Here is a 22,222-nt window from a genome sequence, read left to right as displayed (position 1 = left end):
TATTTTTACCATTACAATATTTAAAGTTAAGTACCGAAAAGGAAACTGCTAAAATAGCACTATTTTACACCTTAAAATCCAAATTTTTCCGGGGGAGGATCCCGGGACCCAACGCTTTAATAAGGGGGGGGGGGACCATGCTTCTTAACACCCCCCCCCTCCCCCACAAATCCTGGCTACGCCACTGGTCACCTTCGGACTGTTAAGGTGAAAAAAAGAAAGCCGGCCTAATCAGTTTGCCTGGGTGTTCTTTCTGTAGCATGCGCTGCTGGAACGGGAAAACATAAATCCAATGTCTAACACCAGTCCATCACTGATACGTAATACGTGCTAAACAATGGATTCAGAGGAATGTGTACGGAAACAATGTGTTTCAAAGGGTGACATGCTGGACAATAGAATTTTAATGATTATTGTTCTACTCAGAAACAGTTCTTACGTGTCAATAAGTTAGAAAGTGACGTAGTCAACAGTAGAACTAATAATCACTCGTGTTTTGAAATAAGAAGTTAGCAGTTTTATAATGTCTAAAATAGAAGTACTACCTCACAATTAATTTGTGAAAGATAATATGGGAAAAAATAATAAACGTATGATATATTAAAAAAAAATATGGTGCGTTTATATTTTTACAGTTAATTTAGTTGGATTGTTTATTTTACACTGATTTTATAAAAATAGGCGTACATAAAACTATTTAAACATGGTTAAACTTTTTTTTTAAGTTTTCCTTACTCATCTCCAGTGTCAGCACGCAAATAAAACTCCAATTATTTCTGAAATGCCCTTTGTTTCCATTGTGGATTATCAAAAATTATATTTGCCAGCAGAATACGAGCGTTTTGTTAGCTTTTGTTCGTTCTTAATATAAAAACGTAGATCAAAATTAGTTTTTAAACTAATTTTAAAAAAAATCTATTCGAAACTTAATATAAACCAGGTTTTAGCAATTTTTAATTTTGAGTCTATGGGTAAAATATAACTATAGTGTCTAGTGTTCAGTAAAAAAATATGCACATTAATGGGAAAAGGAAAATAATTTTTTTTTTAATCTTGTTATATAATGTGCTGGTGAATACCTATTCCAATTCATGATTTCTTATTAGAAAATACTTATTTTAAAATTTTATTTAACGTATAATGACGCAATAATAACGGAAATTTTATCATAAGCATTTATAAGACTGACCTGAGGATATTTTATCAGGAACGAATATCAAAATATCTTAAAATAAATTAGCAAAACAGTCGTCGAAATTTAAGTTGCAGGTCGGGTTAATGACGTGGTCTGAAAGAATAAAATTTTCGAGTTTTCCGGGGGAGGCCCCCTTAATAAAAGTAAATAGCTCAGGGCCTCGTAAAGTCTAGATCCGCTACTGCACCAAAAAATAACATACATTTTGAAAGTCCCTGACACTGTCTCATTTTTTCTGAGCATGGAGCAGAAATACAGTTTCCAAGTATGTTTCCAAGCTCCGTGGCATAGCCCGATTTACTGCCTGTGGGCCCCTAGGTTGAGTCTGTGGTGCGGGCCTTCTCTATGGGGACGGAGAGGGGGGGGGGGGTTATATTGAGTATCCCCTTCCAGTGAAACAGTGGGTGCCTCTTGCCTGGGTCTGGGTGGGTAGTTTATTTTAACTGACCTACAAAACTAATACTTTTGATCAATTTTCTATTTTGAAAAAAATTAGTTTATTATTAAACTAGACAATAAAAAAAAACAGTATTTAGAGGTTAAGGAATTAAGTGACACCAAAACCAATTAAAATGATCGAAAATTTCTAAATGCTGACACAACTCATATATCAGCTTTCCACAGAAGAGTTTAGTTCGGCGCAATTAATCCACACAAAACAACTGGACACTATGTCGACGCGTATTTTAAGAATATAAGAAGATCCACATCGCAGTATATATATATATATATATATATATATATATATTCGTGTCGTGTGGTGCGGGCCCCCATTTGTGGTGCGGCCCATAAGCTACAGCCTAGATAGCCTGCGAGTAAATACGGCCCTGCTCCGTGGGCTGATTGCGAGCACTCGCGGACACTTGCGGTGCTCTTCACGCTCTTCCGAAACACGTACCGGTATTTGGTGATTACAAACCAACATGGCGGCGTGTGTTTCGTCATGATCCGCGAGACTTGAGAGCCACGCAATAAATCAGTGAAGTCAGAGGGCCAGAAACCACTGAATAATCAAAGTGTGCGTTAAATGAACTATTGTTTCAGTGCAATATGAACAATTTGTTTCACTGATGAATTAAATTAATGATTTTTAAATTTAATTTTTATTTCAAACATTTAAACTACCTACCGGTAATTTGTTTGATAATTATTTAACTTAAAGATCGAGTAAAATAATTTTTTTGTCGTTTAATGTTGCAATACCTGTGTATTGCCATAGCGAACATAAAACCATGCATAAAAATACTACCGCGACAGTTCCTAACCTCAAATGTTGTTTACGTTAAACTTCACTGTAAATATGTTTGGCTCCTTAACAATCCTAGAAAATTAATGGATACCTACTTATTAATAGTTAAAATACTTCGCTAATCTCTCATTCGTTTCACACCACCAACTGATACACACATGGTATATAACATAGCACCGTTGCGACATATACCGTCCGAAATGTGTGTTCATACTCTAAGGTTACGGTACAGACCGTCAGAACGTCATCAATGGTCGGAGTTTAACCAAAATCGTAATGGCGCAACTTTGCCTTCGATGTTTACCGTGTCTTGCATCGCAAAATGTGTGCTCATAATCAGCCCGCCTCTCAGGCCGTATCGCCGACCCTGCCAGATGACTCATGCTGTACGCTGTAGGAATCTAGACTCCGCTATAGCATTGTACGTGTATATATGGCTGTAGTGTGTCCTGGATACAGCAACTTGAGCCGCCTGCGCCTGCGTGGAACGACAGAGTTTTCGCAACCTAGGGATTCCGGCCGAATGAATCATCGCCAAGTCAATGAGCACCCGAGTGCACTGCTTTTGTTCGCTACGCACTGACTTCGCGCTGTTTTTGTTCGCTACGCCCAGATTGCACACTGCTTTGCAAGCGAGATGTTACAGACAAAATGGCGGATGCGCCCCTTACCCCCCCCCCCCCCCCCCAAGTAGAAAAATCTTGGTCCGCCCATGGTTACAGATGTTTATTTATCGCTGATATAATTTAAAAATATATATATACATATATGGCTGAAAGAAATGCATGTAGCATGGCGTAGCTTCAGAGGTGTAAAAATTACTCTGTTTGAAACCAAAAGGTTTGACATTTTCTAGTTTTGCTTATCTTAAATAGCTTCTGGAATGACTCAGTCATGTAATATTGAGAAAATAAAACATTCAATGAACATAAAATACTAATTTACTGTTTTAAATGGTAAGAAAAATGCTCTTAGACTATAAAATGTTTTAATTTGAGGAAAAATAAAGTCATTTTGAGTGTAAAATTATTCACGTCTCTGTCTTTAGGCGAATAACAGATGTTCTATGTTTTTTTAATGGTTCTTGCAGTGGCAAAGATTCGTTTAATATTTGTTTTAGAAATATGCCATTTCTGGTTACACTGTCTGTCGAAAGAAACCTCAATAACGGACCAAAAATTATGGATGTGCAATTCCGCGGAATGAATTAGTCATAAACAGTATTACAGCACAGACTGGCACAGTGGGCTAACAACCACAAGACAGTTGCAACAAGAACAGAAAATAAAGTCAAAAAAGACCTTGTACAACACAGCGACAGACAAACCAACCCAACGATGACGCTAAACAGAAATTGTGGACAACACACGGCCCCGATTTACAAAGGGCCGACCGGGCATTTCATAGAACATGGGCGTTGATCCTGGGGGAGAGAGAGAGAGAGAGAGAGAGAGAGAGAGAGGGAGAGAGAGATAGAAAGAGAGAGATAGAAAGAGAGAGAGAGAGAGAGAGAGAGAGACAGGAATCAAAAAGCCCATCTTGCGCTTACAAAATCGTAACTGTGAAATAGGAACTATAAAAGTTATCCAACGGGCCCCCCAAGGAATCCTACAGATTTTCGGCCATGGCCCAGGCTGCTGGTTTCTGAGGAGCGGAAGAATTTGTGGCGCGAAAAATAGAAGGACGATGACACAAATAGAGTAATAAAAAAAATAAGGAATAGAAGAAAAGTAGAAATAAATATAAAATAAGTATACAAATAATTAAAAGATAAAAATATAAAAATAAAATAGAACAATAGGACAAACAGTTTGAGGGACGGGAAATATAAATGTTTAAACGTACGGTAATGATTTGATTTTCAAATTACATGTCCAAATCCTACAATTCAAAGTACAACAGAAATACGTGTAATTTTCCCTGTGCTTGCCGTAAGAGAAACATATGTATGTCCTGTTGCAGGTTGATTGGCCTCATTTGGCTCTTAAATGCTGTTCGTAATCGGACAGTTTTAATAAATCTCGAGCTGTTTGCAGATCTAATGTATGTTTCATGCTTAAAAAGTATTCTGAAATCACACGTTTTAGCCATAAGCATACAGCTTAAAACGAAATCATGAAATGGAACTACCCCTCTGCCCTCGGCAGAAGCACTATCTGTAACCTTTTAAGTTAACCTAAGAAACAACTAGGGGGTTAACAGCGCTACCTAGCGATGTATTCTATACACTACTTCGAGAGAAAAGCAGCTGTACTCATTCCATGGAGTGTATAAGAAAATATGGCAGAATTACACCTCGTCCTTTGAAATTATGGCAGTTTTCTGTTATGGTACTTTTCCGCCTTTTCGAAGAGGCCAGGCGGAATACTGCCATTATGGTAGTTTTCCAGTATGGTAGTCTTCCGTCGCCCCGAAAGACCGACATATGACGGATCGAGCCCGTTGCGTATCTTCGTGTCCAGTTTTGACACACAATGCTGCAACGAGTACCTACCGTCCACCCGTGCACATTTTGGTTACGCAACGGGGCTATGTTACGGTCGTTTGCAACACATGGATACCCACCTTAATGGAAACCATATGCGAACCGAAGTCAGTATTTGCATTCCTCTGTAATTCGAGCCCAATGCCTCAACCCTTGCGTAACCTCGCTCCGTCACATAAGAAATATGGAACATTAAAAAACATTCAGAACATTGCTCACATCTTAGTAATGTGCTCTTTTATATGCAGTGTCTACATGTTAATGAACTTCACTTGAATCGTTACATAGTAACAACTAACATTTTAAACATAATCAGTAAAATATGTAGGTTAAAAAATAATAATATTTCTTATTGTAAATAAGTTTTCTGTGTTTCATTTACCAACTCCACGTTTTCAAATACAATGTAAATCTGCAACTTCTTTCATTAACAACAAAGGTTTGTTAGTATTTATATTTTTGGAAATCATTATCGTATCATTGCCTTTATCAATTCGGGGCTAGCTCACACGTTAAACTAAGCCAACTTTACTAGGAAATGGTTCCATACGTACATATCAACAGTTCTCGCTAGTTGTGAATCGAGTAGGCCTAACACGTGGTTAAGGTTGCCAGCTACATTTTTAAACATTACAAGAAATTTACAGACATTTCAAAGAAAGAATGCACATCAAATAAAAGAAGGTTTCTTCATTGTTCCAAACCACTGATCTTCATAAATTCTACTTAAGATTTCCGACTTCGGTGTTTCGTTGGAAACAGGGCGAGCATGGAAGAGTATTTTTGCTATAGACTTAAAAATATTTTTAAGATTTTTACAAAATGCTCTAATATTGATTTTATGAGTTTCATGTTCAAGGAAGTTCGTTCAGCAGGCCTACTCCCAAATTTGCGATGATATCCATAAATAAACAAAGTTTTTTTTTTATCATTTGCAACTCATGTTCTTTGTGAGTTTAAGATGAAAAATTTTTAAGCGTGGGAGGATCATATTTTATAATTTGTTGTCTCCAGTTGCTATGCTAATAAACACACCTAGCTTGTCATAAACGTCGCTGATAACAGGAACAAGTGCATTGCATAAAACTGTTCTCAGGGTCGCTGCAGATGTAACAGCTCGAACGTTATCCGGATCACAAAAGCCGCTGTAATCTCCACTCTCTTAAATAACGAAAACAGTCTTCAATCTTTGGACTGTGGAACTTCTCGTTGTGTATTTTGCTTCCACATACATCTTGGATAATCCCGCATGCGCTCTGTTGTTATATCAGGGCATTCGGTTAGATTCCTCGATGGTGGAGTGGTGTGCATGAAAATTATTTGCAGTTAGTCATGTTTCTCGAAACTCTAATTCTAAGTTATATTAAACGCCAACACTTGGTCTTGCGAAAGTCCATTGAGTGTAAGAAATATACCGGTAACTAATCTTGACTTTTTGTTTAATTTTTTTTTTTAGCCATAACCAAATAACGTAACAGATCATGAGTGACTAATTTAGTTATTTTAGATGTATGGCATAGTTGAAGTTTAAAAAAAACTGTCTCTCAGTAAATGTATCGATATTCCAAAGTCAATTTAAACTTAAACTTGAAAATTTCATGAATCAAATTAACAACTATCTCTTCACCCCTCTCACCACCCCTAAAAAAATCCACCCTCTTTCAGCAGTAAGGTACATTTACAGGTGTCCGAAGAAGTAAAGTTACATGTTAGGCATGTTTTGTTAAAACGTCGTACTTATAATTTAAACCCTGTAGACTAGGCCTACTGGTAGTAACAATAATTTAAATATCACGTATCTGTACAACGGGAATATAAACACTATGTCAAAAAAACTAAATTGTTCAAAATATTTTATTGATTTTCTATCTAGAGACTTACATTCATTACTCAGCTATTTGTTAACGCCATTAAAATTGATTTTATTTTCAATTGGACTTTTTCTTTCTTTGAATGATTTTTGCAATGAGGAATATTGATTTAAATATTCCTTTCTTTCTAGAGGCTTAAATTAATTACAAAACTATTTGTTAATGCCATTAAAATTGGTTTCATTTTCAGTTTGACCCTTTACTATGTTCTAATGATTCTTGCGATGGGAAGGCTTGATTTAAAACTCATTTTTGTACAAACACAAGTAATGGTTTATATCTAGGGGCAGGCATTTTTCGCGAAAAGATCTGATCACCCATTAGACTGCAACAAGATATACCTTACCTGTGGTTTCTTCCTTGTGATTGGCGACTGCCTGCGAGAGAGTTCGTTGCCTTATTTTACCGAGCCACTCAGGACGCGTTTACTTCCGCATTGAGTCACTGTGATTGGTAGGGACCGGAAAAATTCGCGAATTCAATGACCTACAGGATAGACTCCAAGATCCTCTATGCACTCGGACCAATTACATATGCTTAGAGACCCGTGAATTTCGCGGATTCAATGACCTCCAGGATAGACTCCAATATCCTCTACACACTCGGGAAAATGCCAACTGTTCATTGGCTGTTGACTTGTGAGTCGTCTCGACTGGGTGGCCTGTGATTCGACACTTCTATGAGTGAGGGTCTCTAATTGGCCCTCGGTCCTTCAGATTAACAGAAAACCAATGACAGAAGCAGCACTAAGGTATAATTATCTGAATTTTAGCATAACACGAAATGAATCCGCGAAATTCACAGGTCTCTACATATGATCATTGGCTACTGACTCGTGACAACTATTAACTGGAATGCTTTTGATTCGATACTTCTTTCGTTCAGGATTATTCATTGGCTGATTCCTTCAGACAACCTGTGGTCCAATCACTGAAGCAGCAAAAGTTTAAACACATTTGGATTCTAGCCTATTGCGAAATGAAACCGTGAATTTTTCTGGTCTCTAGTGATTGGTGTTGTTACACTCAATATGTACCTGGGAGAAACTCGCCCAATCACGAAACACAGACGATGCTAAAGTGTTTTAACTTTCATCTAGTCTCGAAATCTTTTCGCGAAATCTGCATGGCCCTATATCTAGGGACCGGAAAAATTCGCGGGTTCAATGACCTCTAGGATGAACTCCATAGTTATACGTACACTCGCTACACTACGCAACATGTTAAGCTGTAATCGTTGTAGCAGGTTGTTAACACGAATTGACTGCTTAAAAAGACATGGTAGAACATGTAAAGTCAAGACTACTTACGGCATAGAGGACACCGATGGATCCACTAGACTAAAGAAGAGTGATCTGCATTACGACAATAATTTTCCTTGTCCTGAGCGTGATGGTATTAGCTCACCCGATCGTGAAGAAGAACATAAATTGAAGGATGCTAATGGCTTCGGGAAGACTGAAACTAATGGAAGTATCAACACCGTGAAAAGTGAGAATACATTCAAGCCTATATTCAGTAGATCCTCCATGCTTTGTAAAAATGATGGACTCCTAAAAAGGAAGCATGAAGACGATGAAGACACTTCGACATCATCGATAGCGAATTCATACGGTAATCTGGGTGAAGAGGATGTCTTCTACAGTGATTGTTACAGTGACTCTGAGGCTGTTGACAAAGGCATAGACTGTGATGAAGCACCTAGAGCTGACAAGATCGAAGAATGTGGCGATGTCCTGAGACCGAAACGATGGAAACGTCGTGTTATAATAAATAAATCTGATAATGCTTATTATGATCACTGGGACGATTGTGATATTAAAAGTATTTATAATAAACAAGCAAGTAAGATGGTGGTAGAAGAGATTGATTACACATCACGGAAAGATCCAAACATATTGGTTGACCGGCTAAGACTTATACATGGCTCGCTTTGTGCAGGAAACTATCCGTGCATCAAAGAAATATCCTTTATACTCAAAGAACTGAGGAAAGCTGGCTACATACAATAATGGCTTATTTTACTTGTATTTGTGTAATGTTGAGAAGTAATAAAATATTGAAAGTAAAAATTTAATGTTTTTATTTCTTGTATTCTGATTTCCAACTAAGCCTGTGTGTGTGTGTGTTTCCGCTACTGTATGTGTGATCATTACGTTTCCTGTGTGTACTGTGTGTACGTTCCGTTTCCTGTGTGTACTGTGTGTACGTTCCGTTTTCTGTGTGTACTGTGTGTACGTTCCGTTTCCTGTGTGTACTGTGTGTACGATTCGTTTCCTGTGTGTACTGTGTGTACGTTCCGTTTCCTGTGTGTGTACTGTGTGTACGTTCCGTTTCCTATGTGTACTGTGTGTACGATTCGTTTCCTGTGTGTACGTTCCGTTTCCTGTGTGTGTACTGTGTGTACGTTCCGTTTCCTGTTTGTGTACTGTGTGTACGTTCCGTTTCCTGTGTGTACGTTCCGTTTCCTGTGTCTACGTTCCGTTTCCTGTGTGTACGTTCCGTTTCCTGTGTGTACATTCCGTTTCCTGTGTGTGTACTGTGTGTACGTTCCGTTTCCTGTGTGTACTGTGTGTACGTTCCGTTTCCTGTGTGTACTGTGTGTACATTCCATTTCCTGTGTGTACGTTCCGTTTCCTGTGTGTGTACTGTGTGTACGTTCCGTTTCCTGTGTGTACTGTGTAATCATTACATTTATTGCGTGTAAATTGCATGTATTGCGCATACATTGCGTACATTGCGTGTTGGAGCCAAGTAGACTTGTATCCTTGTAGCTTCATAGACATGTAGTTTCGTAGCCATGCGGTCTTTTAGTCATGCAGTCTCGCAGCCATGTATAACTCGGAACCAGCTAGATCCTTTTAGACTCGTAGCCTTGTAGCCTCGTAGTCTATTAGACTCGTAGCATTGTAGCCCAATATCATTGGAGCTGTTGAAAGAAAAGGCAGTTGGAGCATTTGGAGCTGTTGGAGCTGTTGGAGCCATTTTGAGGCCGTTTGCAGCATTTGGAGTCATTTGGAGCTGTTGGAGCCATTTGGAGCATTTGGAGCTGTTGGAGCTAAGAAGTAGTCGTTGCACGTCTATGCAGGGCGAAATGTTTATAAGATTGCTGGCTTTCGCAAGTGATTCTGTAGTAGGATAGAAATTGTGTAATAAATATTATGTTTGTAAAAGACTTTGTGGTGTTTTATTTCTCGAACCTTACACTTTTCTGGTACTTTTTTAAAATTAAAGTTGTTTTGTATCGGCCAGGGATCGAACCAAGGACCTTAGTCGATCTAATCAATCAGTATATAGATTACAAATTTATTTAATGAATTTTGAACTTTTTCCCGAATCTCTAGCATTACAATTACGAATTTCCAATATGGTGGTCTTGATGTCTGATAGGATGATGGTAGTAGAGGATTTAAAGTCTCTTTAAGAATGTTGAACATGGTTTATTGAAATTATTATTTTTTTCATAAAATTAAACATTATTGCATCAATCGAGGATCGAACCAAAGAATGGATCGGATCGAATCGATATGTAAGTTAATGAGTGATTTATTTAATGAATTTTGGATTTTTTTCCCGCTTTTATAGCTACATTATTACATGATTTCAAGATGGCGGCCGAATTTCAAGATGGCGGGGGCACCTCCGTAATACATGATTACTGCACTCTAGCGGGTTAGAATAAATTATCCAGATGGAAATGTACTCTATAATACAAGTACACACACACAAGATGGCGTACTCCAGCAGGTGGTAGCTCCTGGTAGCATGTACTGAACATAAAATGTCGGATCCATGATGGTCGACAAGGACAAAGTCAAATTTCAAGGACTAAGTCAAATTTCAAGGTCAAGGTCAAATTTCAAGGTCAAGGTCAAATTTCAATGTCATAGCCAAATTTCAAGGTCAAGGTCAAATTTCTAGGTCAAGGTCAAAGTTCAAGGTCAAAGTTCAAGGTCAAAGTTCAAGGTCAAGGTCAAAGGTGTAGTGACCAGATAATTATACTAACATGGTATCAGCACACTCTAGTGGACGAAAACAAGATGGTGACCTCCAGCGGGTGATTTCAAGACGGCGGCCGTCACGAAAAGTGCAACGGTGGTTTTAAGGATTTTTTTATTATTTAATTAGGTTGATTAATTTTTTGATGAATTTTGGAATTTTTCCCGATTTTCTAGCATAAAAATTACGGATTTCCAAGATGGCGGACATGACGTCATGCTCACTGGCGATATATATGCTTTGAAAAAAGTGGTGGGAGTCAGTATGCCAGCAGCCACTGTGAGGGTTGGATCGGTCGTCATTTTTTAATTTTTTTGCCGTCGTCGGGTTCGAACCGAGGACTCCGATCTCCGTGTCGTAAAAGTAAATTTTTAAATATATTTTTATTAAAATTTTATTAATTGAATTTTTTATAAATTTTAAAAATTTTTTCATTAAAATCGGATAATAAATAAAGATTTTCAAGATGGCGGCCGTAACGGAAATTGCAATGGTGACGTCATAATCCAAGATGGCGGTCATAATCCTAGATGACGTCAGAGGCTTATCGGAGGCTTTAGACATGGATGCTTAAGCCTCTTTTCGGAATTTGGGTTCTTTCTAGGGCAAAACGACTTTTGAGGATTTTCGAAATCCTAATTTTTGAATTGCGGAATTTTTTGAGATTTTTTGGCGGAATTTTTTTCCACAGAAATGTAAATTTTGGCGATTTTTGAGGAATTTTGGGCAATTTTTGCCCAATTTTGGCAAATTTTGACAATTTTTGAGGGTCAAAGGTCAATGTCCTATTTGTCCCGTTACGCTGTGTCCCGTTACACTCATACAAGATGGCCGCCGTGACGTCAGAGATGGACGTGACGTCAGAGATGGACGTGACGTCAGAGATGTGGCTCGGCACCTCGCACCTCGCCCCGGACCCAGTTTCCGGACCGACATTTGTATACTACTCGTGTGTGCTGTCGTTGTGGTGTCCAGATTGTGTGTTGTCTCATCGTTGGGTTCACTTGTACACCGCTGTGTTGCCATTGCTGTTTTCTTAGATTATCTGTTTAGTATCATCGTGCTGTGTTGTCAGAGGCTTTTTTTGTCTTTATTTACTGTTCTTGTTACAATTGTCTCCTCGTTGTCAGCCCACTGACTGACTGTCTGTGCTGTGATCTTTTTCTAACTAATTCCTGTGCGGTCTATCCATTTAACTTTTCTGATTTGCTGGTTTTTGTGTTTTTTTTTCCACAACCAATACTGCAGCAGAGATCTGGGACTCGCAGGCTTAGCAAGTTATCTTTCATAACATAGCGTCATTTTCGTCACTGACAGACATTTTTTTGGCGGCTGTTATTTCCTCCCATTTGCACAAGTGCGAATTTAGACAGTGTAGAATGGAGGAACAGCGCGTTCATTTGGCAACCCTGTCCGTGTTTATCTTCCAATGGCCCTTAGCTCCTGCCCCTTGAACGCCTCCGTCTACAATAGCAAAACGATCGCTGATTGGTCCACGTGACCCTCTGACGTCATAGATGGCGTGGACAGCGGTGCTAATCTACCTGGTCCGAATACATTGGTCAACTTGAACTTTTTGTCCAAATCTGTTTCCTTGGTAGCGTAGAAGAAAATGAAAACTCGTGATAGTTGCGGTTTCTGGTTCCCGTTTCAAAAAGTGTTCTTAAACATAAACATAAAGGAATGGGCGGTGTTGTAGTAAGTCAAGAAAACCAAGACGAAAATTCATGAAAACAATAAACACAAAAAAATCGAAAAACACTTAATTTTGCGCTCTATATTTACTGCGCTCTGGTGACTACTTAAGAAACCAGTAGATCTGTACATCGCAATTGTAGACAGGACAGTTTTCTGTGCGACAGTGTGAGTTCGTTCACTTTTGGATAAGGACACGGACCGCCCACAGTTTCGGACTGTTGTGGACGGGCCTAGAAAACTGCATCGCTGTCGAGACGTCACCAAGTCGCTGTCCGAATTCACTCGAAGGGCACGAGTGAACCGGAGAATGACCTCTTCGGCCAATGACACGTTCCGCATCCCCTACTCTCGATGCTCAAGTGTTTATATTTGTTAATGTTTGAGACGGGTCTTCCCGCGATTATTTTTATTTAAAACATTCAACATGGCTGAACATGCAGCACATACCATGATGCAACTAGGCTTATTGTTAGGGGCAGGTATTTTTTCGCGAAAAGATCTGAACACTTATTAGACTGCAACAAGGTATACCCGCACCAGCGGTTTCTTCCTTGCGATTGGCGGCCGTCTGCGAGAGAAGTCGTCACCTTGTTTTACCGAGCCACTCAGGACGCGTTTGATTCCGCACTGACTTCATGTGATTGGTGTTGTAACGGAGACATGCATCTGAAAGAATCTCGACCAATCACGAAACACAGACGATGCTACAGTGTTTTAACTTTCAGCTGGTCTCGGAATCTTTTCGCGAATAATGCATGTCCCTACATGTAATAAACAATTCTGTAAGACAATAACTTTATTTTATACAGTATTACCTATACAATTTCAAATGACATTCATATCTATGTACGTATTATGTGTAAATTTTATTCTGAGATTGCCAATCGACTAGTCGAAACACAAACGAACTGTTTTGTCCTTTATTTTCATTCTATGTTTGTGTTGTGTGTATTTTTATAGTGCCATTTTTTTCAGCATGTATTTTGGCTGGAGTTTATTCAAATAAATAAATAACTGTTGTCAAAAATTTGAACTATAGTTACAGTCACTTAAACATTTTTTTCCAAGTATTTTCATTCATTGAAGTTTTCCAGTAACGTTCGAATATTCATTATACGTAGAGACCTGTAAAATTCACGGATTCATTTCGCGATAGGATAGAGTCCAAATACTTTTGACATTATTTTGCTTCAGTGATTGGGCCACAGTTTATCTGAAGGACTCTGGGCAAATGAAAAATCTTTAACAGAATAATTAGCGAATTACGATCATTCCAGTCAACAGGTGTTACGAGTCGGTAACCAATCAGCAGGTGTAATTTGCACGAGTGCGTAGAGGATCATGGAGTCTATCCTTTAGGGATTTGAAATCGCGAATTTTACAGGTCTCTAATCATACGGTGTGTAATGTTGTTTGTCCACAGAACATTTTGGCACTGAACCCAAGAATCAGTCGATTTGCAACGTTGACGCCTTCTTCCGTTACCAAACAGGCTAAGTTTCACTGGAAGAGAAACATACACTCAAGATGCGACGTAAGTGTAAGGTGTAAAATTATATTTTACGAACAGTTCTCTACAAATAAATAAGTTACACATTGGCGCGATCAATGAGAAATGCGTTGGTCGTGGCAGAATTTGACACTATACAAGAGAAAGACAATTTAACAATTAATAAGTAGGGGGGAAAAAAGTTAATTGGATGTTTCAATGTATATGCAGGAATTTTTCCAGGCCAGTTAAACATTTAAAAAATTGTGAAAACTGCTAAGCTGAGATCCCGGTAATTTACTTAATATTCAGAGAAAATTTTTGCAAAATATCAGTGAAAAAAGTATCTATGTTACTGTGTGAGTACCCCACGTCGCAAATAGCTGCTACTGAAAGCCCATATGCCAGTGTATTATCGCCAATAGTAATGTGTGTTTTTTTTTTTTTTAATTTTAGAATTTCCTCTATTTATGACCCCTCTTCCCCCCCCCCCCCCCCCCCCCACCAAATACACACCGAAAAAAAATTGGTTGTCTGTAAAGTCGGTTTACGGACGATAGTTTAACGTGACAACGTCAAAACAAAACATTGATAAAATGATTGCGTACTTTTATGAATAAAATTGAATCATTTTTATTGAATTATCACTATTTTGTATGGATACAAAGAAGGAGTGAAATGAAATCTACAATTTAATTGCTAAATTTACTTTTATTTGCACTCATTAATTCAAATATGTTTATTACTTTAGCGAAGAGATTATTTTAACTACAACTTTTATACATGTTTGCTATTTAACTTCTTCCAATCTGTGTTATTCTGTTAAGGATGGGACGATGATAGGAAAAGTAGGAAACGAATGGGAGTGTTTCAAGTTTAATGTCCCTCGAAAAAGTAAAATCGATGGTTGTTCCAATCGAGTGGAAGAGAGATAGATGTGGCGCAAGCGTACAATGAGCGTAACGGGACACAGCGTAACGGGACACTTTTTCATGCGTGCAGCCGGCGTTCATCGATTTATTAGACGTTGTCACGACAAAAAAAATTCACCACTGTCTCGACTAGTATCTGCGTCAGGGTCATCAGCCCGTGCCGATGGCTAACATTCAAACCAGCCTCCGTTTCAACGAATGCACATTTAAAAATAAACGTTTCCTCTGTCGTAACGAAGCATGTGCTGCGGCAAGGACAGAGCGGTGTGTGTGAATGCGGTTGTGGAGTGCGTTTGGGCTACTGCGCAACACAATGGCGGCTTCAGTATGACTTTTCGGGAGGGGCTATCGCACAAAGAAAGGTCGTAGTTGTAAAAAATGAAAGTGGTCAGATATTGGCCTTGGAATATTATTTACAAATTACAGGTTTCAAATACAGAACCTTAGTAGCTCCATGCAACTGTTGATGAGATACAAGTTTAACATATGAAATTAAATATTTAAGTAAACATAAATATACACTAATCAATAAAATTGGTCTCGGGAGGGGCTATCGCCCCCACCGCCCCCCTTCTGGAGCCGCGCTTGGCGCAACATGCCAAGGTCCCCGTTTATTTTCCATGTAGCTACTTGTGGTGGTGCATTCCGACCAAATTGTGGGAAATTAAGGCATTTCCCAGTTTTTTACTTGTTTTATTGATGCTGGGGTTTCGTAGAATATTTTCTGTCGATGAAATGTGAAAACAAGTAGAAATAATACGTTTTATTAAAGTTTGGTCAGGTAGACTTTTGTGCTATGGTTATGTTTACAATTTTTTTTGACGTGATAACGTCTTATAAATCGATGAACGCCGGCTGCACGCACGAAAAAAGCATGACTCATTGTCACGTTCCGCCTGAGCCGAGCGTGCAAGCGAGAGCGCGGAACAAGCGATAGAGAGGCACGATCGGCTTGTGACGCATCTGTCTCTCTTCCACTCCATCGGCCGATGCGTCCGAGTAGAAGAGAGACAGCGGCAGCACACAACCTACACGTGAACTGTTTTGTCAACTGTTTATAAAGGACGTTATCACGTAAAATTATCGTCCGTAAACCGACTTTACAGACAAACCCCCCCCCCCCCCCTTTTTTTAAAATCTTTTGATTTCCGCCATTTTTTTTCGGCGCTCATCGTTGACGCTGATTCGTTAAGCGAACGTGTCAGGTGTTTGTAGACACGGTAGATGTTGGCCGCGAAAAAAAAAAAAAAACTATGTGCTGAGTAGCCACACTCGCGCTCTGGGAAACTACTTTACCCATTCTTTCGTACATTTGCCTTCGTATGACTTCAGGTTTTTCTTTAACTTCACACGTACATGAACATCACAACGTGTGGGTGTGCAGTAGCGTGGGCGCCACCATGCGTGCGTCGCTACTGTGCTTGCAAACTGGTTGCCTCAGTAGTGACGGAGACTGTAAAATCAGCGTCCTAACAAAGATACTTGCTGCGATTTTCAAATAAATTTTTTCTTCGTATTTAAAGGCTTATTTATATTTGTTACGTCACTTGATAGCAAACTGGCACTTTTCCCTCGTTGCCTTTGATATTAGTAGTATACGAATGGCGGTTCGGAAACAGGGTCCAGAGCGTGGTGTCAGTGGTGGCGGCTTCTGCTGCCTTGGAACCCACATCTCGGTCGACGTCATGACGGTCATCTTGGATGACCTTGACCTTCAAAATTCTTCATAGATGACTCAAAATTCTTAGAAATGTCCCTATTTCGAAAAAAAAAAAACAAATAAAAAATTTAAAAAATTTAAATTCTTAAAATCTCAAAAGACTTTTGCATTATAAAAAACCAAAATTCCTAAAAGCGGCTTAAGACTCCTAAAAGCATGCCGCCCTAAGCCGCCGAGGTCATAACCTTGACAGTTAGGACGTAATGGCCGCCATATTGGATTCTTAAAATGTTGCAAATTTGCGCCCCGAAAATTTTTGCTGTGCATTGACCAGAGTCGGGCCCAGAACATATGCCACAAAAAAGACTTCGCCACGAATAATAAGAAACAAAAAACCTTTATACATGTCAGATGTCTCCGAACCAAGAGGTATTTTTCCGTCGATACTCACGAACATTATAAACAGTTCATGTTCAATATCAGAGATGGTGGCCTCCAAAGACGAAAACAAGATGGTGGATCCAAGATGGTGGACGTGACATCATACTGGCTGGCGATATTTCTACTTTGGCATTAGTGTTGGGAGGTCAGTCTGCTGGTGGCTTCTGTGGAGGAAGGATTCGTGACCATTTTTATTTTGTCCTCCCCGGGTTTTAACGAGGACTTTATGACGTAAGTGCACTTTTAATTAAAATTTTATAAAATCATCTTAAAATAATTTTTTAAATTTAAATTTTTTTTTCCAAATTTTAAGATGGTTGTCTGGTTTTATAATTTAAAAATGGCAAAATGTTTTTATTAAAACTTTTTAATAATTTTTATAATTTTAAACTTTTCCTTTTTTTGTAATAATAACTGATTATCAAGATGGTGACCGTAACGATGATTGCAATGGTTACATCATAATTAAAAATGAGGCCCATGACATCCTAATGGTCGAGGAATGACCTCGTCCGCTTAGGGAGGCTTGCTGACGGGGAATGCAAGCCTCTTTGGAGAATTTTCGCTGTTTTAAAGACTAAAAGTTTTGAGGCATTTCGAATTTAAAATTTTTTTTTTTACGTTTTTTAAATTTTGTTTTTTGGATTTATTGGCAGAATTTGTTTCCCTAAATCTGTAAATTTTGGCGAATTTTGGTGAAGTTGTGGCAAATTTTGAAGATCAAGGTCAAAGGTCAAAGTCAATGTCATCCAAGATGGCCACCATTATGTCATAGGCGATATAGGTTCCAAGGCAGCAGACACCGCCACCACCACTATGCACCAGAACCAAGTACCAGATCGGCTACCAAGTACTACATTTACTGCTGCGTCATTTCTACATCTCCCCTGCAGTCCACTCTTCCAACTGTAACATGCTACGCTACGTACCTATCCCCCCTTCCTTTTTTTTATAGTTTTCCCATTCGACCGCTAGCGCATGCGTTGGAGTGGCGTCACCACTGACGCACTCTCCTCCTCTACCGGTTCCCCCACCACGTACCTAGCTATTCCCCTCGGGCGATCAGAATTTTCGAGTAGCCCTCCTGCAGCAAAGTTTCGCGAAGGCCAGTACTTGGTCGCGTGCGAGAGGATTTGCGAGTGTTGTTCAGTGGCGCCAGGGGCGCAACAACTAAATTTCCAAAGGAAGGGGGGGCAATATACCTTTTTATAAAGAATCATCGATCCCCACTATTGAAGCGGGGGGTCCGGGGGTCCTCCCCCCGGGAAAATTTGTATTTCAAGGTGGAAAATGGTGCTATTGAAGCAGTTTTATGATCTAAAAATTGCACTTTCTTTGCCCCCGTTTGCCCCCACTTCAAGGTTTCAGAGGGGGGGCAAAATACCCTTGCCCCCCCTGTTGTTGCGCCCCTGAGTGGCGCCCCTGGCCAGACTTCAAAATGGCGGCCCCTCGTGTATTAAAAGAGAGGGGGGAGGTACTACGCCACTGCTGCAGCTGTGGCGCGGACTCTGCCCGCAGGTGTGCCCGTCGCTGCAGAACGACTTCGACGACGTGAAGCCCACGACACTCGGCGAGCAGGCGGCCCTGCGCGAGGCTGGCCGCTGCCTCAAGTGCGCCGACGCGCCGTGCCAGAAGTCCTGCCCCACCCAGCTGGACGTCAAGAGCTTCATCACCAGCATCGCCAACAAGGTCTCCCGAACACTGGCCGCTGATTGGTCCGCGTGACCCTCTGGCGTGGGCGAGGGTCCCAACGAACTGGTCAACTTGAACTTTTTTTTTAAATAATGTTCGCAGGCTTACACGGCCATTGTCTGAAGTAGCTTGGCTTCTGGGTTGTAGCCGTGTCCTTGAGTAGGTAACTGCTCCCTGATGATGGCGACTGGTGAATTATTTGCCAAGGACACGGCCACAACCCAGGAGCCAAGCTACTTGAAATCTTTGTCCCAATCTGTGTCCTTTGGTAGCACAGAAGAAGAGGCCTACTGATTCCCGTTCCCATTTCAAAATGGTAGGAAGCCAAAAAAGACCAAGTCAAAATATTGATCAGTGCTGTCCGTTTTCAAAGGCCGAACACGCAAATTCATTTTTGCACTGTGCTTAGAAATTCATTTGTTAGCATTACTTTTGCCTTACAGGACAAGTAAGTATTATTGAACCCCCCAACAACTTTCTGGAGATAAATGAATATTCAAAACTTAGCTGCGTACTCTCTTACAATGCATGAAAACAATAAACAAAAACTATCGAAAAACATTTATTTTGGAGCTCTATATTTACTGCGCTCTGGTGACTGCATTTGAAACCAGTAGATTCGGACATCGGACAACGCCATTGTAGACAGGGCAGTTTTCCGTGTGACGTCATTCACATTAGGATAAGGGCACGGACCGCCGATCTAACTGGTGGGGAGCTTCTCTCCCCCACCGACAGTAACACTTGACTTTTCTAGCATCGCAATACAAGCCAGCGCACACACAGGCCCGTGTGCCAAACCTACACCACAAGACACGCACCCTGCCCGTTGATCCAAGTGTGGGGTGCTCCTGAATTACAATGCACCGAGCGAGTTATAGAAACCTCGGTTTCTGGTCTCGCACACACTAAATGCCCCGGATGGCAGCATGGTGAATCCGACTGTTTGTAGACGGGCCTTCATGCTGTGATCACAATAGCCCAACATGGCGATGCGACAGCGAAACATCATGGTATTGTGAGCATACGGTTTTTAACGACGCGACAAACCAAAAATAAATAATTCCATATAATTTGTTTCTTGAAGTTGCATACACACCAAAAATAGGACAGACATCAATGCTTGCAAGTTTTTAAAATGTATTTGAGAGAGTAATTTATTTAATTTAAATTTATCATTCATTTGTAAAACAGCATTTTGTGTAATCATTTGAGAGATTTCACAAATAAATTTATTAAACAAAACCTTCACTATACAAGAATAATAATAGAAATTGCAATACACCAGTTTAACCATATTCAGAAAACAAAATTCTGAAAGTGATGCAATTAAAATAGTAAAATATTTCTCATCGGGAAGTCCATAGGGAAGTCTGTCGCATCCGCCATTTTTGTCGTGCTGACATCACAGATGTGTCGAACATGATTGATTATAAATCTTCGTGTCGCCACCGTTGCACTATTGTGAATCCAGCATTGTCTACGCAGACCTGTGTACATTTGAATGAGCATTGACATTGGCACACCTTGAAAGACAAATAGCCAATAACAAACTTATAAGAAACAATCATGTAGGTCTAATTTAGACAGAAACGACACCAACTTTACTATGCACAAGTCTGTTGAGCCAATCCTGGTACCAGTAAATAATGAAAATTTTTCAGGTCTCAAGGCATGAGGTCTATTAGACTTCCACAATGTGTTTAAGATTTGAAAATTTTGTTTTATTATTGGTTATGGTCAGGGAAAGGTGCTTTTTCCGTACTTGAAATGTTCAACTCCAAAGCCCATGTTTTGTACAACCTCTGCAATTGGACCAGAGGCTGTTAAGTGTGCTACAACTGGCTTTGAGCCAATGATAACAAGTGTCAAAAGAAAGCTTTGAATCCCAATTACTTAACATTTTCAAGACACTTCAATATCATCAGCCTATGAAGAAACTGTATTTAGTCTAATAAGAAAATTACTGTGTAGTCTAGTCTTGAAGTTACTGGACTCGCAGAAATTTATTGTACCTCGGGCTTGTGATTTACCTACAGCGGGAAATGTTGACTGCTTGGCAAGCTTCAACTGTCTGCAACAATTCTTTGCTTAAGTGGCCACAGTGTCTGATAGGTCAGACTACTCGCTTCCTCACCGAGACTATCCGGGTTTGATTCCTGGAGGGGTTTTCATGAGCGGAAACATGGCGGACGTTGCCATGAGCCGGCGAGTCTTCCCGGGGCACTCCTGTTCGCTCCACCAGTTCATCCCGTCCGAGCTCCATGCCAATGTCATCACTCCTTGTCTCTAGTAACTTCCATGCCAATCAGATGTGAGTTCATTAAGTAGCTTGTTCTGCTACTGCGTTACACAGTGGCAAAGTTGTGAGATCGCTCTCCTATCTGCGCTATAAGGGTTGGATTCCCGACTGAGTACGACAAACATTTTTCGCAAGAGGAAAATGTGGTGAGCGTGGCCATGAACAGGAGTTATTATTTTCAGGATCGCTGCCAACAGATATTCCATAAACACCTCCATCTCCCAATTTCACACCTCATCCATTTCTAATGACCTCAGTGTTTACAATAATGTAAACCTTTAGTCGTTCATCTATTCTGCACATGACTGGGCGAATAAGAACACAACTGATGCATTGTAAATGGAGCACTCATAATAAGCTAGTGATTTATTGTAGGAAAGCTAGACTTCGTTTAATTTTTAATTTCCTATGTAGACTTTTTTGTATTGGCAGCATTTCTTGATCAGCGAAAGAAGATAGCTGCATCCTTAATTGGGTAATTGAATCACGGTTCACATATTCTGATTTCGGTTTTCCCAAAATCTATTCAGGAAATTCTAGGATGTTAGTTGCATGATTATTCGACTGACATCAAAATCTTTAACGGTAAATTTTTTATTTTTTTTTAAATATTGTTGGGAGCTTAAAATATATATATATATTTTTTAATTTTTCCTTTACCTTTAACTTTACTTTAGTTGCATAACATGAAGACTCAATTGAAACTTGAACATGTTCCAGAACTACTACGGGGCCGCCAAAGCCATATTTTCAGACAACCCCTTGGGCCTCACGTGTGGCATGGTATGCCCGACGAGCGAGCTGTGTGTCGGAGGCTGCAACTTGTCAGCGGTCGAGGACGGACCGATAAACATTGGCGGACTCCAACAGTTCGCTACTGAAGTAAGAAGGGCCTGCATGCGTTGAGCAAATATAATTTTAAAAAAGAACTAGGGAAAATGAAATTCAAGACTGAATATAAATACATACACAATAAATTATCTTATTATTTTTAAAATCGGTGCTTTTGGCAATGTCATCTGTAAACAGCATCTACCATGTGTCTTTTCTCCATGTTTCAATCGCATCAGGACATATACATGTGCATTCGTCAAGTGGAAATATGCAGTTGTTGGAAATATCAGTATGACAGTATGTTAATAGGACACTAGTTATTAACGTACGTAGTAGATTAAAAACATTTTTTTTTCATAATTTTATGCTAGCAAGC

At 39.7% G+C, this 22,222-nt stretch overlaps 1 protein-coding gene across 1 annotated transcript in view; it reads left to right on the top strand.

Annotated features, from left to right (window-relative positions):
* The window catches only part of LOC134529065 (dihydropyrimidine dehydrogenase [NADP(+)]), a 69,869-nt gene that overhangs the window by 7,380 nt on the left and 40,267 nt on the right, over positions 1–22,222 (top strand). Inside the window, exons 2-4 of the mRNA XM_063362770.1 lie at positions 13,920–14,030; positions 18,537–18,707; positions 21,733–21,894. Coding sequence (XP_063218840.1) covers positions 13,920–14,030; positions 18,537–18,707; positions 21,733–21,894 — 444 coding nt within the window. The remainder of the gene's footprint in view (positions 1–13,919; positions 14,031–18,536; positions 18,708–21,732; positions 21,895–22,222) is intronic.

Source organism: Bacillus rossius, chromosome 2 (genome assembly GCF_032445375.1).
Source record: "Bacillus rossius redtenbacheri isolate Brsri chromosome 2, Brsri_v3, whole genome shotgun sequence".
NCBI classification, from domain to species: domain Eukaryota; kingdom Metazoa; phylum Arthropoda; class Insecta; order Phasmatodea; family Bacillidae; genus Bacillus; species Bacillus rossius.
The sequence above is the reverse complement of the archived record's forward strand: the minus strand, read 5'-3'. Positions and strand labels throughout refer to the sequence as shown.